Below are 17,973 nucleotides of genomic sequence, written 5' to 3' on the forward strand. Positions count from 1 at the left end.
ATTGTTAGCATAACTAATACTTTTCTTAAAATAAAAACAACTATTTTTAGAGGTTAATAATAATTAAATCTTTTGTTATAGCTTGAAGGTTCCACATTATCAATGCTTAACCTTTTTTGAACGTAACTTTAAATCGATTGATGTTTTTTAAGTGTTTTTCTTGTAGTCAAGTTTTTTTCCAACCAAAATGTTCAACTTTTTTTTTCTAAAATCTTAAGTTTTTAGTTCTAGAATCTTTGTTTATTAGAACTCGTGAGCCGAAAATTTGCAAACAAAGAGATTTTTACAACTTAAAACTTTATAAATAGCGCGTTTTTAGTATTATTGTTGTCGTTTACTGTCGTAATTTTGTACAGTAACCTCTCGCATCTTTACGCACTCGTGACGTTACGCACTCTCGTTTAGTTACGCATTTTATAATTCTAAAACATTTAAAAAATAAAATTTTAAATTGCTTTAATATTGCACAAATCAGGTTTATTCTACATTTTTAACTTAAAATATGTTTTTTAATACTAACTCACCTCTCTATATCTTTAGACCTTGTAAAATTATGTTCCTTGACTAACTGATAAACATTTAGTTATACCTAAGTATATCAGAAACTTTGTCAACAACAAGAGATTAATTTTTTTTTTTTTTAAATATGAATTTGTTTAATTATTTAAGTATAATGAAATAATGAGAGTTTAAAACACAAATAAATAATACAGCACTTTTGCCCTATATATGAATAAACATCTAAAAAAGAAATCTAATGAAACTTCCTAGCAAAAGTTAGCAGTAATACTTAATAAATATAGAGCTTACAATTAACACAAATCTCAGTTGTTTATTATTATTATTATTAAAATTAGTAAAGTTTTTCTACAAGTATTATTTTATATGAATATAAATCCTTTTTTTAGTAAATGTATAGTTTTATCTTTTATTTTCATATTTATAAACAAAGTAAACAAATTTTTAAAAGTGGAAAAGTCTCCAGTCTGCTTATAACTAGAAGCAATATCAAAAAACAGCCATTATAGTAAGTAGATTTGGTACCTCTCGTATCTTTACGATCTCTCATATCTTTACGCACTTTTTCTGTGGACACAATGTGCGTAAATAAGCGAGAGGTTACTGTAATGTAGTTTTTATTTAATTTTGTTTCAGGTAAAATTTCTAATATCTTAAATGTTTTTGTTTTAACAGTTTTGTTTTACAAACAACTTCAAGTCAGCAAAGTATAATTCAACTCTAATTTAAACATTTTAAATATACTTTTATGCTATATGACGTAACAACTTTTAGCTAGGTATTTCAAAATTACGGGTTGCTTCGCGTTTAGCCACCAAATCCTTCGCTCTACTGAGCACGAAAGAAAGCTTTTTTCAAGAGAGTGTTCAAAAAAGCTAACTGTTATCTAATATGAAAGTTCATTATCGTAAATAGATAAATAACGATGAAACCATTGCGATTTGGATAAATAAAATTCAAATATCACTTTTAAACAGGCATATTTTTAAGTGTGTATTTATGGATTCTTACACTTTACTTTATGTAATTTTCACTATTTAAACAAATTAGTTATGTTGTTTTTTAAGTTGAAATATCTAAATAAATATTATTTTATTTCAAAATTACATGTAAAAATCTACGTTTTCTATTCAAAAATTAATTTATACATAAATAAAATATTAAGATAAAATGAATTTTGTTAAACTAAACTTATAATAATAACTAAAAGTTTTAAACAATAAACTTTTTTTTTTACATTTAATGTAAAATAAAACTACACGATTTTAAAATATATTTTAGTAAAAGCATAAATTAAAATATTATATTTAAAAATAAATCTACTTACACAAAGGGATATTTTTAATATAAATTAATTTATTAATTGTATCTATTTTAAATGTGAACCAATAAAAAGTATCATTTACTTACTTATAGTATAACAATAAATTGTATATAGAAAAGAATTAAGACCTTAAATTAAAATTAGATTAAAACTGGTGAACGAGTATAGTTTTTCTTTTAAAACTAAAAAGAAACTGTTGAAACGTAGTAAAACAAATTTTAATTTATAGATTAAAAGGTTGGAATTTAATCAGTTTTAACTAAAAAATGACATTAATAAAATCTATATTAAAAAAAATAAATTCTATTTGAAAATAATAACTAGAACTTATTTTTAGTAGTTACAAGTAATAGTTTTAAGAGTTTCAATTAAATGTTTTCAATAATTAGTCTTTCAGTTAAAATAAACACGCAAAATCGTTTAAACTTCCTTAGTAGAACCCTTTTGTTTATAATTAATATTAGTAATTGGTCGAGGCATTGCTTTATAGGCAATTTAAATGTACTTTTAAGATTTAATAGACATGAAAACAAAGTTAAAGCATCCAAAACTTTAAAATATCGTTTTTGTACATAAATTAGACAAACAGTTTTAATGGTAAGTTAACAGTTTTAATAAAAAAATGAATAAATATACATTTTAGTAACAAAAAACATAAAAGCGCTTATAAAATCTCTAGTGTAAAGATTTATAGCACAAAAATTACATAAAATAGTAAAAATGTAGTTTAAGCAGGTATAGTATGTAAACTTACAATAAATAAACTTTTTAACAAAAACAAAAACACAACTAAAGCGTCTTTAAAGTTATTTTAAACAAAGTTTTATTAAAAGAAATCAATTGCTGTATTTAATAAAGAAAACAATTTTTCATAAAAGTTTCTATCTACAATACTTATTGACAACATATATAACAATTCAGATAGTTCCATAATCCGTTCGGCAGTTAAACTTCGTAACAGTTTGTATAGGTAATATAGTTTCCTATTACAATAAACAACTTAAAATTGTTTGGTAAGCAGTTATAAATAAGATAATCAAAAAACTTTTAAAACATCCTAAGTAGAGGTTTTATCACATAAATTAGAAAACAGTTAAAAAATGTAATTTGAGCATGTTTAATAAAAAAATTTACAATAAACGAACTATTAGGCTTAAACAACCACAAAGGAACATTTAAAACGACTTTAAAGTTGTTGTAAATAAGTTATATTAAAAATATATAAGTCTGTATTTTATGTTTGTTTTATGATTTCATTTTTTATTTTTTGTATTACTAGCAAAATAGATATACAGCTAGTTGTTTTATGATATATTTCTTGAACTTACATTTAAGAATATAATTGCAGTGCAGAAATTTGTGAAAAGTTTTTAAACTTATAACGTTTATAAAAGCTAAAAATGAAATCAGGGCAAGGCCCAATGGCCGAGCTGTTCAGGCGCCATGCTCATAATCATTGTAATGGTTCAAAATGCTGGTTTGGGTTCAAAATCCATCACGACTACGTTTTATGCTATTAATTGGTGATCTGCTGGACCCACTTTTATGATCCGACCCAATCCGGATCCTTTTTTATTTAAGATCCGGCCGGAATTTTATGTTTCATGTAATCTTAATAGAGAAACAAAAACTTATAAAAAATAATTATAGTAATTATTTTGTATAAATAATATCATATAGTATATACTCTAAACTTTCAAAGAAGAGTTAATGTTATATTTTGTAAAAAATAAAATTCAAACTCCTTATGGCCTTAAAAAATGAATAGTTTAGTAATAAGCTTCTTACTTTTTTTTCAAACTGTTGAATTAGGATTTTTTCTACTAATGCATGAACCAAAGTTCATGTTCATATAAAACTATTTAACTGATCACTATCAATAACTAAAGTTTTCTATAATAAAAAAACTTTTATGGTATACACTTTAAGCTTTTAAAATGAGATATATATTTATTAGATATCTTTTTTAAATAATGTGAACTTCAACTAAACAAATGGACTTAAAATACTATAATATTCACATTATTATCACATTCTTAGATTAGGCTTACATCAAATTTAACTATCTATGTGCTCTTAACTGTGTCACCATTACTACTGTTTATAACTTCAAATATTATAACATTTTATTGTTTCACTCAAAAAATTTTATGTTGAGTTTTACTGTTTAGTTGTTAGCATCAATTTATACGGTTGAATGATTTTACCTCATTGTAAAAAGCTATCTTTCGTGCTCAGTAGAGCGAAGAATTTGGTGGCTAAACGCGAAGCCACCCCAAAATTACTGTTTATAATTAAATTTACACTATATTAGTATCAGTTTTTAGCAAGTTTATTCTGATGAAGAGCTAAACGAAATTATTTAATAAACCTAAATTTAAATGAGTGACTTATGTTTACATTTTTTAGTTAAAACCAGTATAAAACCATTTGTAAATTTAGTTAACATTTATTTTTTATGGTGTTTAAAAATAAACATTTATGCTTGTGCAGTAGTAAACCTCCATAGCTTAAACGAAAACAACAACAGTTTGTATTGTTTACATATGAGCTTCGAAAAATTTCAAATTCTAAAAAACTATTCTTGAACTTCAGATAGATTTCGAGAAAAAAGGATGATTAATTGCTTCTTTAGCTGATATTCTTTCGATATGATCAATTGTTAGCAATTTATCCAACAAATCAAAAGCTTCAATGCTAATTACATTTTTATTAGTTTGGCAGATGAAATTCGACCATGAAGTTTTGGTAAATCTGTAAATATGTTAGAGTTTTAGTTTCAAAAGTAGTTGGTAGGTTTTACCGTAGTACAGGTATTGTTTAGCTAACTCAAGACATGGCACTTTTGTCTTTTAGCATTAATTTTTTCAAACAAAAAGAAAGAAGTTTTGTTGTTATGACTGTTATTTTATGATAAGAATAGTATTTTCAAAGATTTTTTATACCAAATTGTTCTGATCCTTTTTGTGCATACGGCAGACCAACAGTTAAAGTAACAAAATTGTATTTATTACTTAAATCTAAAACATATAAGTTTTAAAGGACTGCTGTAAGAGATATTTATTCTAAGTAAAAAGGTCATTTAGAATACTCTTCACAATACTAACTAAAGTTTGAAATTTGTAGTAAAAACTGCAAAGTATGTTTTAAATACATTTTAAATTTTAAGATTTGTTTATCAAACTGTCGTTAAGTTATGATAACTTTTATTATAAAACTTAAATTAAATGAAAAAAATAGTTTTTTTTTCACATTTATAAACCCTTTTTTTTGAAGTATACTTAAGTAAGGGTAGGTGTCAAAAATGCACGGGCGTCAGTTTTAAACAAACCGACAATTTTGCAATAAAAAAATTCCAATTTTTAAATGTGTTAGCTAACCTCTTGTTCTCTATTGAAAACAACTTTTTAAAGAAAAAAGTTTTAAATTATAAAAATTGTAATTAGAAAAGTTAAAGCTGTTGAAAAAGTAACTCTTCATGCAAGTGACCCGCATTTTGAAACAGTTTCACGAAATTAAAAACTAAGATATTTGACTATGTCATGTTAATTGGTTATTGTAATTTTAAAGACTTTTTTTTACAAAAAAAAAAATCCATATAATAGTTAGATATTTATAAAATTTTAAAACAGATTGTACTGTAAATTTTTTATTCAATATTAATTAATTTTAATTTAATCAATAATTTTTTATAGCATATTTTTGTCAAGACATACGCGTTTTAGTTTACGAAAATAATTAAATAAACTAAAAACTTCAGTTTTGTACTTTTTATGTTCTAATATCGTCAATTCTATCTTAACTGAACATGTTTGTAACTATATTTAAAAAATCTTTAACATGTTTTTCTTTTGATTTAAAGTGTATGAGGTTTGTTTAATGTTAAAATATAAGTTAGTTAGATCTGACACCGTGAACTTTTGATCTGTTCCCGTTATCTGAAAATATATCTAGTAAATTACAAAGTGCTTTGAAAAATAACAATCCAAAGGTATTTTAATGAACTGATATGAACTGATAGTGCAGTTATAAAATTATACTTTATGACAATCTAGGCACCTAAAGTTTGTTATAATTAAACCAAACTGTAAGTTGTTTTTAAACCAATACCAACTTTTCTGAGAAACTCTGCTTCAAACTGAAGTTTATTCTGTACTTGTTGATAAAGTTGTCAAAGTCCCATTGTCCAACAACAGAAAGAATTTCTTTCAGCTATAAAGAGAATGCTTTGAAACAGGTCCGACAAGTTATTTATAAATTAAAGTTTGGTTTTACAAAACATTTAAAAATCCTTGTTTTATTTTTTTTTTTCTAATCTGTCAAGTTTAATATTATTCTTACCTAAGTTAGTTTTTTTCTTTTATTGCAAAAAGTTTGTTTTAGAAGTTTATAAAAAAAAGTATTGAAATCAAGTACTTTATATAACTTAAGCAATTTTTTATTATGAAATGTTTATTTCTATAAAGAAAAAAAACTTCTGAATATTTTTGGTAATTTTTATATAGCTAAAAAGTGTCTACATCTATAATAACGTAATGAAAAGATTTTGCTTATTACATCATAATAACATAACATAGGCTTTCTGAATTCTTTTAAAAGATTTAGTCTTGTTTTAGATTTCTAAGTATTTTCTAAGTATTTAAGTATTTTTTGTTTTCTAAGTAAATATTTTTAAATTATTGTCATAAACATTTGTATATACAACTAAATACTTGCCAAGCACTATCCAAAAAAAAAAAAAAAAACTCCAGAAAAATCAACTTGTTATAATATTTACAAAAGTACCTGTCCAAGTTTATCACTTCCTTCGAAAAATGGCTCCTTCAAAAAAAGTAAAGACGAAAAAATGCAACCTAGACTCCATATATCAATAGAATAGTTGTAATACTGAAAAATAAATATTTTACAGTAATTAGTAAACAAAACAAAAAGTCGTAAGCTCTAGAAGAAGTCTAATCTTTAAATAAAAAAACAGTTAAAAATTTACAGTGAAATTGTTTTTAATTATCAAACAAATAAATTTTGTTTACCTAAATCAAAATATTATCAAATAATTTTACAACTACTACAAATACAAACATACATTTTATTTATTATATTGTTTCACTCACCTCATAATTTACCAAAAGCTCAGGTGCTTTGTAACATAATGAGGCAACTTTACATATGTACTTTTCCTCAGGGTGATAAAATTCAGACAAGCCCCAGTCGATTAGACGAAGCTGTTACAAAAATAGTGGAGACTAAAAACGACGCTGTGTATTTTTGTTAGGGGGTAGGAAAATTTAAAAGTGTTTTATAACTCCTAATTTTGTTATTTATAAGACTTATTTACTAAGATAAACTCACTATAATTCAAACAAATAATTTGTAAACAAAATTTAATTTTAGATATATTTCTTCAACAGTTTTATAAATTTTTTTTAAATTTTTTTAGGTGGAGCACGCCATGTGACACCCCTGCCATTGGATAGTAATACTTACTTTGTAACTAACAAATACAAATACTGTAACACTAACTTAAAGGAGTAAATCTCAATAAGAAGTCAATCTGAGTATATAACATGTAGTAATGTATATATTTAAAAATCTATTATCTTAGTATTTTTTTAAAATGTTTTACTCTGTTCTGCTACTTGAAATCTATTTTGTATATGTAAGTTTTAGTTAAGTCTTAAAGCTTTATATATTAGCAGCTTACCTATTTTTAATGCTATAAAGAAATTACACAGACATGATAAGCACATAAAGTTTAAAAAAAATTAAGTTATAATAAAATAACCAGAATGGAAATAAGATGTGAAACCAAGGATAATAAATATTCATAATGTATTGCTAAACAATTTAACGGTATTGTTAGATTTTAAAAGCATTAAAGTTTTGTTTTAACTTTACATACATTACAATATTGAACAACAAAAAAAGCGCCCAAAATTTTTGGTCCTAGGACTTAGTGCATGAAGAACCTTTCGTTTATCGAGTCGTACACCACGAATACGTCACTCTTAACGTCTTGTCCAGGGCATAATTAGCTTATTGTTAAAAAAAGTTAATAGAAGTTTTTTGATTTAAGTTCCAAGATAACAAATCTAACTGGAAGAATGATTACAGCCTTATCAAAAAATGTTTCGGAGACACGCTGAACTATCAATCAACCGAGGTCGAAATAGACAACATATGTATTGTGTAGAAAGGCGTGAAAAAACGTAAGTTGTGAAAAGTGATAACTTTCTGTTGTATCATGGTACAACGCCTAATAACGCTGTTTGAATTTAAAAAACGGATGAAGCTATCAACAGTAAAAGATAGGAGACGAGTTCGTACTCTGCGGCTGATTATTCGTCAAAAAAAAACTATAAACGATCGTAATTCTAAACATTTCAAAGTCTACAGACAAACTGATAAAGCGTTACAAAAACTATTAGGTGTATTTGTCAGAGAAAAAGTTTAACAAGAACAAATAACAAGAACAAATAAAAAAGAATAAATTCGTAAATATAAAAGGATGGAAACTTATACTTCTTTTGGCAAAACATATGCGAAAGACAGCTTTGGAAGACAAATCAGAAGCTCTAAAAGGACCGGTTTAAGCAGTTTTGAATGGCTGGAAGCCCCGAAAGATTTTGCTTCAATGAAAATATTGTGTTTCCAAGGTATTTTATTCAGTGCTATAGAAAAAGTTTGACAATCGTAATTCCGAAAATTTAAGTTCCGAAAACTCTAGTTTAGAAAATTCTAGTTTCTCATTTTCTAGTTTCGCAAACTCTAGTTTTGAAAATTATAGTTTTGCAAATTCTAGTTTTGCAAGTTTACGTTTCGGAACTTATGATTCAAATAAAACTTGGTCTGATAATTCATCTGAGACAACTCATTCATCGAACAAATCATTTGAAGGACTGAGTAAGTTTCCAACTAAATGTTATTTTTTTAAAGAATACGTTGTTTTTTAACTAGGTTTAGGGTTTAGTTTTCATAAGAATATTGTTAAACTTCTAAACTAGAACAATGGTGATGTCAGGGGAAAGTCTTTTCTAAAATTTAAAAGGTTGTTTTAGCCTTCCACGTAATTTTGAAAATTAAAATATAAAATTTAAAAAAAAAATTATAAATAATCTTTTATAAGAAGTACTTTGTAATGAACTTCTGGCCCCTTTTAAAATATTCAAACGTCAACGATCAGAAATGTATTTTATTGACCGGATCCGGTCCGCAGACCGTAACTTGCCAGACCTGCTTCAAAATCAATCTTTTCATTTTAAATGTGACAAACTTGTTTTAATTCCTATAAATTATTTTAACAACTATTCAGTGTCAAAAGAAGTTAAATGAAAGTCTTATAGCTTTTTTAATCAAAACAAACAAACTTAGATAACTCTATGTAAAATACTTCTAACTTTTACAAAAAAAACACTATAAAAACTTATGTTTATAAGTATGTATATATACTGATTAAAGATATATTAATGCTTAACAGGTTTGTACGATGATAAAATAGTTAACAAAAAATTGGAAAAAAGTTTTGTCAATTTAAATGAACAAAAAACTTTGCTCAAAAAACAAAGTGTTTTTGTAATTTTTTAAAAGCCAACAAATTTTTATTTAAAAACAAAATTTATTAACATAATAATTTTAGCGTATCTGTCACTAAATGTATGAAAAAATGTACTAAATGTAGTGTATGTTATTTTGTTACAAATTATTTTGAAATGAAATTTTAAATAAAAAATCTTTTTAAGAGAATAAGTTTATTATTTATCTAAACCAGTTCTAAATACTACTATAAAACCAAAACGCATAAATATTTAAACTAGTATAGTAAAGCTATTTATAAATATTTTTATAATCATCATATGCTAGGTAGTTATAAAAAGTTTAAACCAATTTATTTTAGTTATTATAATGCATGCGTGTAACATTTATTTTAAATATTGATAAACGTAGAATATTTTTACAGTTGTCGCTCTATAGCTGATGAGTGTCATGAAAATTTTCTAAACAAAGTAAGCGAAACAATTTCTGCTGAAGATGATTGCAAAACTATCAAAAAAAGTTTCAAAGACACACTTATTACTGCCACAGTCAAAACAGACAAAATCTTCTGCGTGGAAAGTGTTCTGAAAGAACATGGGAGGACAGTTTTCAATGGCTACAATTTCATGACGAATTTCCTTTTATTAAAAACTGTGTAGATCCAAGGTTTTCATTCAGTTTTTTATTTTACATACTCACAACTGTTCAAAAACAAAACTTTTTGGTCAATGCTTAGCTCATCAGCATATCTGTTATAAACCTAATAATAAATAATTTCTTGCCAAGTTTTCTGAAAATGAAATTGCAGAGCTACATATTAAAGAATATACGTTGTTTTTTGTTTAGCGTATTTTAATTTATAAGATATAGATTTTGTAAACCTTTGAAAAAGAATAATTTTTTACTTAAAGAACTAAATAATGAGTTTTTTGTTTAGTTTTGTACGAGAAATGTATATGTAAATTAAAAAGATTAGAGTTAAACGTTCGTACTTTATTTTTTATAAAATTAAATTAATATTATTCATAGTCCAAGTATTAAGTCTACATATTTAACTTCAATGTAGAGATATATGAGTTAGCTATTTTAACGTTTGAAAAAATAGTTATTGGTAAAGTTGCTCTGATAATAATTTTTTTTGAAAAATATTAGTGGTGTGTTTGCAAGCTTTAAAAGCTACGTAATGTCAACAAAAACAATAAACTAAATTTTGTATTGTATAAAGTTGTGTGAGTTTTCAAATAGCCAATGCTAAAACTTATCGAGTTCCAATGTAGCAGAAAATGAATAATTGTCTGACATACTTAACAATTAAATATAACAATGGATGCATTTAATATTTTACTAGTTCCTATTTAACTTTTATAGTATTTTTTTATACCGCCACTATAGATTTTCATTTTTACATTAGTCTTTATTGATATATTCTTCTCGCTGATCAGAATCCTATCAACCAGGCGCGATGCATTGGGTAGGGGAATTGGAGCAACATTAAAAATAAATCTAATGAAAAAATTATCTAAAACGTTTTAATTTGGTTTTGGAAGTAAATTTTCTTCAAAACTTTAAGAATTTTTCTGTAAAAACCGGGCTTATTTTTTGAAAAACTCCGCGCGTTTTAGGAGAATAATCAGTTAAATAAAACACCGCCATAAGTTGTACAAGTAGATATTGATTGCGCTTTTGAAACTACTAATTTAATTAAGTTTAGGTATCATTTTAAAAGCTATTGTAAACATAAGACAAAACAACAAGTTTTGTTTAAAATCACTATTAATATCTGCTCTGTGAAGTATTCTATTAAACTAAAATAAATGTAAAAAAAAAAGTAATGCTTACAATTAATGTATAAAAAAACAAAGTAATGCTTTCATAACCACAATTATGCGTTTAATTTATTCAATTTATATTAATGGAAGTTTGTCCTGAACAAGACATTTAAAGATATCCGTTGTGTACGACTCGATAACCGAAAGGTTCTTTGTGCGCCAAGATTCTACGACCAAATATTTTGAGCATTTTTTTATCGTTCAATAAATGGAAGTTTACCAAAACTAGTGTAAAACTAAATTTATCAAAATCAGGGTTTCTAAAACTCATTTTCATAATCGCTTCCTTGGTAGAAATTTAAATGACAATCGCCTAACTCTTTGTTAATATCGCCCGATTACTAGTTAATTCCGCGTTTATTTTTTGCACCCTTACTAGTTTTTCCCCCTGGTATAACCAAAGTTGCTTATCTTGGGAAACCCATATCTTAAGTCTGTTAATGTTTAATTTTAAACTTTTTTCTAAATTAGAGACTATTTTAAAAATAACCAAAATTGAGTTTCGACTATTTTAAATACCATTTGTCGTTATCTTTTATTTATTCAATAAACTTAGACGTAGAAGTAAAACTTGAGACGCTAAAATTAGCTTGAAATTAAGACTGACGTTTTAAAGTTACATGTTTTCTACACTTTTATAACAATGTATAAAAGAAAATTGTACATTATAGATTTCAATAGAAAATTATATGCTTACTTTCTTACATTCGTAATCATACACAATATTTTCTGGCTTAAGGTCTCTGTGCATTATTCCTTTGCTGTGACAATAGTCTAAACCCTGTAAATTATTAGTACAAATAAACAAAGTTTTTAAAACTTTATTTAAAAAGATTTTAGGCTTCTAATTTGATTTAGATAAAACGGTTTTTAAGCTGTAGGTAAATTGAAAGTTGTACAACTTTTTTGGCAATTTTTATTTTCTGAATACAACCCCAAAAAAATTTTATGGGACTAAAAAGTTGCAACTTTTTAACTTTTTTTTTTCTTGTGAAATTTTTACAAAAACGCATTGTTAAGAACTTAAAACGATTTAATGAAAATTTTACGGCGGCTCTTGATTTTATGTAACTTGTTATTATTTTTAGTAAAATTTCTTGAATCTTTATTTATTTTAAACCAAGAATTGTCACTATGAAACTTTAATTAAATTCTAACAGTATGTTTATGTGACAATTGCCACATGTTAAACATTTTTCAGCTAAAAACTCTAAAGTCGCAATTTCTTTCATACAGTCTACATTGGGGTTGTTTTCAGAAAATCAAAAAAAAGACAGTTTTCGTATAAATTTAATTTTTAAGTTAGTGTAAAACGAATTTAAGAAAAATAAAAGCTTTAATTAAAAACTTACTTTTAAGGTCTCAAGTATGTAGTGTTGAATATCACTAATATTAAATTTGTGATATAGCTCCTGTAAAACGTTGTTATTTAACAATAGTTTAATGACAATAAAACTAAAATCTAACCTTGAAACTCATGTCATTTACATGTTCAAACACAAAAGCTGGTGTGACTGATGAAGACTGATAAATATTTTATATAAACTTTGTAAAACTGCATAGTTTTTTTTAATTAAACAAAGTTTCATAATCCATTACATATGTTTATGGAAGATGTTAAACTCAACGAATAGTACTGCTTGTAAACTTACGTGAAGAACCAGTAATTGTACAAAAAGATAAATTTTTATTACTTTGCTAATTGTTTTAAAAGCTAAAAAACATACTTAAACGGATTTTAAACACTTGCTGTGAAAGATAATAAAAAAATTGTCGTTTGTTCGATTAAGCGCAGATTAATATAAAAAAAAAAGTTTCTAAAAAGTTTTTAAATGTTGATAATATAAAACTACTTTTTTTAGATAAAAAACTATCGTTAGTACTAATTTTAGTTATTTAGGGTATAATCCACCATAAAAAGAACTTTATAAAAATTTTGATAATTTTTTTTTGATTTAAAGACGTTCGTCAAGCAAAGATATACGGAAGGTTACAAAAAAATACAAATAACAGCTAAAAAAAAAATTTGAAAATATTTTAGTTTACGATTAAAATGAAATACATAAGTAATGTACTTCAGAATTAAATTAAACAACCATTAAGCAACTTTGTTGAATGACTGGACCTACTAGACCAAAATTTTCAATTTTCTGCAAATGATACATTAGTCTGTTGCTTTACTTTAAATAATTTATAAATTAAAAATAAATATACATAAATATAAAAATTTTTACCTAAATATACTCTGACATGCTTGAATTTTCGAATATGCAACATTTTTGTTTATATTCTTCACGCATGAATAAGTTTTTAAACAACAGTATAATTAACTAACATAGTTATATGCAGTTTCATATTTTATTTTTGCTTAAAAAGATCGCAATCACTTGCCACCGAAACCGGTCGCGAATAAAATATACAATTTGCATAAATCTATTTAGATTAAAAATAATAACTTTTAGTAACATTTCAGTGTTTATTAATCAGTACAAGTTTTTAAATAATTTTAAGTTATGTCTGACTATTAGTAATATAGAAAAGAGCTTTCAGCAGAAAGTAAAAACTTCTCTACCTAAATACCGCTTTAGAACTGAAGTAAAAAATAAATACCCAAAAAGGCCACAACTAAACATCAATAATTACAATCAAACTAAGCTAACATTTTATATTAATGCCATTAAAAAACGCGAATAAAGTATAACAATTTTCAAATAGTAATTAAAAAATTTCAAGTAACAAATTTTTCAAAACTTACAAAAATTCACTGTTGTTTTTTCACAATATAGTTCTAAAAGTCTATCAAAATTAAAGTGCTTCAAGGAGTAAAAAAAAAATATAACGATTAAGTTTAACAGCGTAAGAAAATTTAATTTTTTTAAACATATAAACAGCAGTTGTACTTTTATTCTAGTCTATCAATGTAGAGGACGGCTAGATACTGGTTCGGCTATAAGCTAAGGTCTAAAAATTGATAGGTTTAAACTTTTTTGATATTAATTCAAGAAATGTAAAATATACTATAAGATTAAGATAAATAATAAAGGTTTTCTATCTTTCAAATAAAAGATACTTAAACTAGGTGCTATAATAGAAAACTATTTTTATGATAGTATCCGCCCGTTTTATTATTTCAAGACATCATAGTTTAGTTAGTGTATGCAAGTTAAGTAAAGAATATTTTTATTTACACTTATTTATATACAGTTATTAAAAAATATGATAAGTAGTAATAAAACAACTAACCGTAAGGTCTTTAACTACATCCATTAGACTAATGATATTTAAACCATCTTTAAGAAGTTCTAGGATTTTTGTTTCTCTTTGAATCTTTGTGTATTTTATTGGCTGGAACAGCAACAATATATTTTGTTTAATAGCTATTAGATATTTATCCTACACAAGGCGACTAAAACTTACAACAGAAAAGTTCTTATATTTTAACAAGTCTTAGTTAAAATTTCATTATTAAAGGTTTTCTAATGAGATAGATAAAACTTAGATTATAATTACCTAAGTCAGTGCTTCTGAAATGGGGTTCCGCGGAACCCTAGGGTTCCGCGACGCCTCTCAGGGGTTCCGCGAAGCCTTTCGAAATTTAAAAAGGAAATTTGAAAGAAAAAAAAAATTATAAAACTTCAAAAAAACTAGAACACATAAAATGAAAAACATATATAATTATAGCATTCATTGATCTGCTTAGTGTGTATCTAGTGGTAAAAATTTTAATAGGTATTCATTATTAATAGGTGTCCTGGTTGTGCAAATTTTTGTAAATTTTTTGAATTTCTATTTTTAGTGAAGTCATTAAAATACTGGTGTTATCACTAAAGCAAACAATGTAGGAGCGATCAAAACAAATTCTAAATGTTTACACAATAAAACTAAATCAGAAACTTATTTCTGGTATATTATATTGCTTCAAATGCTGTAAAAATGTTTAAAAAGATGTCTATTAGCTTGATTTAAAATCTAATATGTATAAAAGCTTTTTTTCTACTTAAAAAATGCTACTATAATGAAATGAAATGTGTCGAAAATTATTTCATCAGCAAGGGTTTAGAGTGGAATAAATGTGTCGGCATTTGTACTGACGGTGCAGCGTCTATGACTGGGTCCAAAAATGGTGTAGTGAGGAAAATAAAGGATAAAGCAGTTGAAGCTAAATGGATACATTGTTTTTTACATAGAGAAAATTTGGCAACAAAACATCTTCCTTCTTGATTACAAGAATTTATCTCAGCGTCGATTAAAACTGTTAATTTTATAAAGAAAAGTGACACAAAGGCCAGATGTTTCAATAACTTATGTGAAAGTCTAGATGCAGACCATCTGCGACTTCTTTATCACAACAAAGTTCGCTGGCTGTCGAAGGGGCGGACACTAGTTCGTCTCGTTGAATTAAAGAAGCAGGTGTTCACCCAGTAAGCAATGGTTAGCAAAGGTTAGCAATGGTAATTTTGCGATGTTTCACCGGTTTAATGAGACCAATGAAAAATGCATAGAATTCAACTTCTCTGACGAAATATACAACCATCTTGATCTTTTGTCTATAAGGTTTCAACATTATTTTCCTGAAGATGTTCGCATCGGAAATTTATGGATTTTGAATCCTTTTATGTGTGATTTTGCTTCAGAAGAAGTGAATCTTCCTACAGATACAGAAAACGAATTGCTGCAACTATCTGAAGATAGCAATTTAAAATAAAGTTTCGAAGGAAGGAGTTTTTAGATTTTCGGGTATGTGCAATTTCAGAGTACCCCGTCTTAGCAAAGCGTGTAGTAAAATTTATTTTACCATTCACCACCACATATCTTTGCGAGTCCGTCTTTTCGCATGTAACAAACATTAAAACGAAGCAAAGGAACTGAATGCTGACTCCAACCTTATCTGCCTGTCTCCGTCTCAGTCTATCCAAAATCCAGCCACACATTGACATGCTTGTTGCTAAGAGACAAGTTCAAGCTTCGCACTAAATGTTTTTTATTTATTTTTTGTTAGGCCTCTTACCCGTTTATTACAGTAACCTGTGAATTCGATTAGGTTCATGTTCATTTCGTTATTGTTTGTAGCTCTCATTTTGTTTTTATTATGAAAGGAAAGATTTTTATGACGTTGCGATTAATCATGTTTGTTTTCGTTTATTTATTATAGAATCATAAAATACCTATTGCCTCTGGCGCAATTTGAGTTGGACTCGACTTAATACTATTACAATTGGTATGATTTCTAATAATGATATAGTTTTGCTGAAAAATTAGCTTTTCACTGAAATTCTTTTGTTTTTTGCAGGAAATATTATATTAAACATTTTATGTAAAATTAAATTAGGGGTTCCGCGGAAAAGTTGAACTTTGGAAAAGGGTTCCGCCACTAGAAAAAGGTTCAGAAGCACTGACCTAAGTAACCGTTTGTCTTTGTTGCTCTTTTAAAAATTACCTATTTGAAGAAAGCTAAACGCATACTTTCATTAAAAAAAAAACTTTTAAAACTATAATTATTTATAATACATCCTGAACTTAGTATATTTGAAATTGTATTTACAGTTTACAACGCGTATTTTAACACAAACTAAAACACAACTATTCTTGTATGATCTTCTTAACTCAATACAGGTTAAATATTAAAATATAACTTTCATTAAAGTTTGTTTCTAGACTTGTATATTTAATTTAAATTTTTCGCTTTGTGCAATACTTTTTAACTTTTTTATGTTCATTTATACTGTATAGATTTTAAACTTACTAAACTTACTTTTAAAATCTTTAACACAACTTTTCCACCATCACAACTTTTAGCTTCAAAAACCTCACTATATTTTCCACGACCGATCTTTTTTATTAAGTCGTATTTTGTTGATTCACTAATACAATTGTCAGTTTATTAAAAATATAACTTTAATTTTATTTAGTTGTATACGCCCTAAGACAAAACATTAAACTGTATCCGAGGTGCATGACTCGATAACCGAAAGGTCTTTTTGAACACCAGGTCCTTCTACCAAACTTTTTAAGCGTTGTTTGTTTGTCGTTCAATAAACAACAAGTTTTTTTTATGAAACTTTTATGTAGACTTTCTATGGGGAATTTAAGTTTTTTTTTAAATGACTTGAAACTTTTAGTTTTTTAAGGTAAGAAAACTGAGTTTGAGGTTTACATTAGAAGTAACTTGGAAAATGGTTTTCGTAAAATAGTTACAGTGAAAGGTAAAGTTTTTTTTAATTTCAAATAGCTAAAAAGCACTTATAAACCAAGTTTTATAAACTGTCGTATATTTTCATATATCTATATAATATATTTAAATGAAAAATTTATAAATAAAAAGTTTATAGTTTCTCATATGTGATCTTTAACTTATTCTTATTCAAATCTATTTTAACTTTGTATAAAACTTTGATAAAAATTAAGCTATACGGTTTTAGTTTTAACTATTAATAAATAACATTTTAAAACATAAACAAAAAAAACTAGTGGTAAAACTAATAGTTCTTATTTGCTATAAACTATCATTTTTACTTAAAAAAATTATAAATTTTTCGTAATCAAAAAATTAGTTTTACATTTAAAATTAAACTATTTAAGAATATATCGATTACACTAAATCATTCTTAAGCTATATTGTTATATAGTATTTGCAGTTTTCCTACCTCCAATGAATTTTATAATTCTCGTAGTTTGAATAACTGTGAGGCTGGTGTTTACATACATCATTGTAAACTCGAGAAACACTCGTAGTACACATATTTTTACTTATCACAACTTAACTATAAATCT

At 25.8% G+C, this 17,973-nt stretch overlaps 1 protein-coding gene across 2 annotated transcripts; it reads right to left on the reverse strand.

Annotated features, from left to right (window-relative positions):
• Positions 1 to 4,238: 4,238 nt before the first annotated feature.
• LOC145840997 (casein kinase II subunit alpha-like) lies at positions 4,239 to 17,972 on the reverse strand. 2 transcript variants are annotated; one of them, XM_082948356.1, is made up of 11 exons: positions 17,847 to 17,972; positions 16,955 to 17,063; positions 14,446 to 14,547; positions 13,299 to 13,352; positions 12,670 to 12,726; positions 12,555 to 12,614; positions 11,900 to 11,983; positions 6,955 to 7,065; positions 6,629 to 6,730; positions 5,958 to 6,055; positions 4,239 to 4,597 (listed from the first exon to the last, which is right to left on the reverse strand). In XM_082948356.1, the coding sequence occupies exons 1-11, from the start codon at positions 17,939 to 17,941 to the stop codon at positions 4,435 to 4,437; spliced, it is 1,035 nt and encodes a 344-aa protein (XP_082804482.1). In that variant the 5' UTR covers positions 17,942 to 17,972; the 3' UTR covers positions 4,239 to 4,434. The 2 variants fall into 2 exon arrangements, with proteins under 2 accessions (XP_082804482.1, XP_082804483.1); XM_082948357.1 differs by lacking the exon at positions 13,299 to 13,352.
• Position 17,973: the final 1 nt, after the last annotated feature.

This window comes from Thalia democratica, chromosome 7 (assembly GCF_965202585.1).
Source record: "Thalia democratica chromosome 7, ktThaDemo2.hap1.1, whole genome shotgun sequence".
In the NCBI taxonomy this organism is placed as follows: domain Eukaryota; kingdom Metazoa; phylum Chordata; class Thaliacea; order Salpida; family Salpidae; genus Thalia; species Thalia democratica.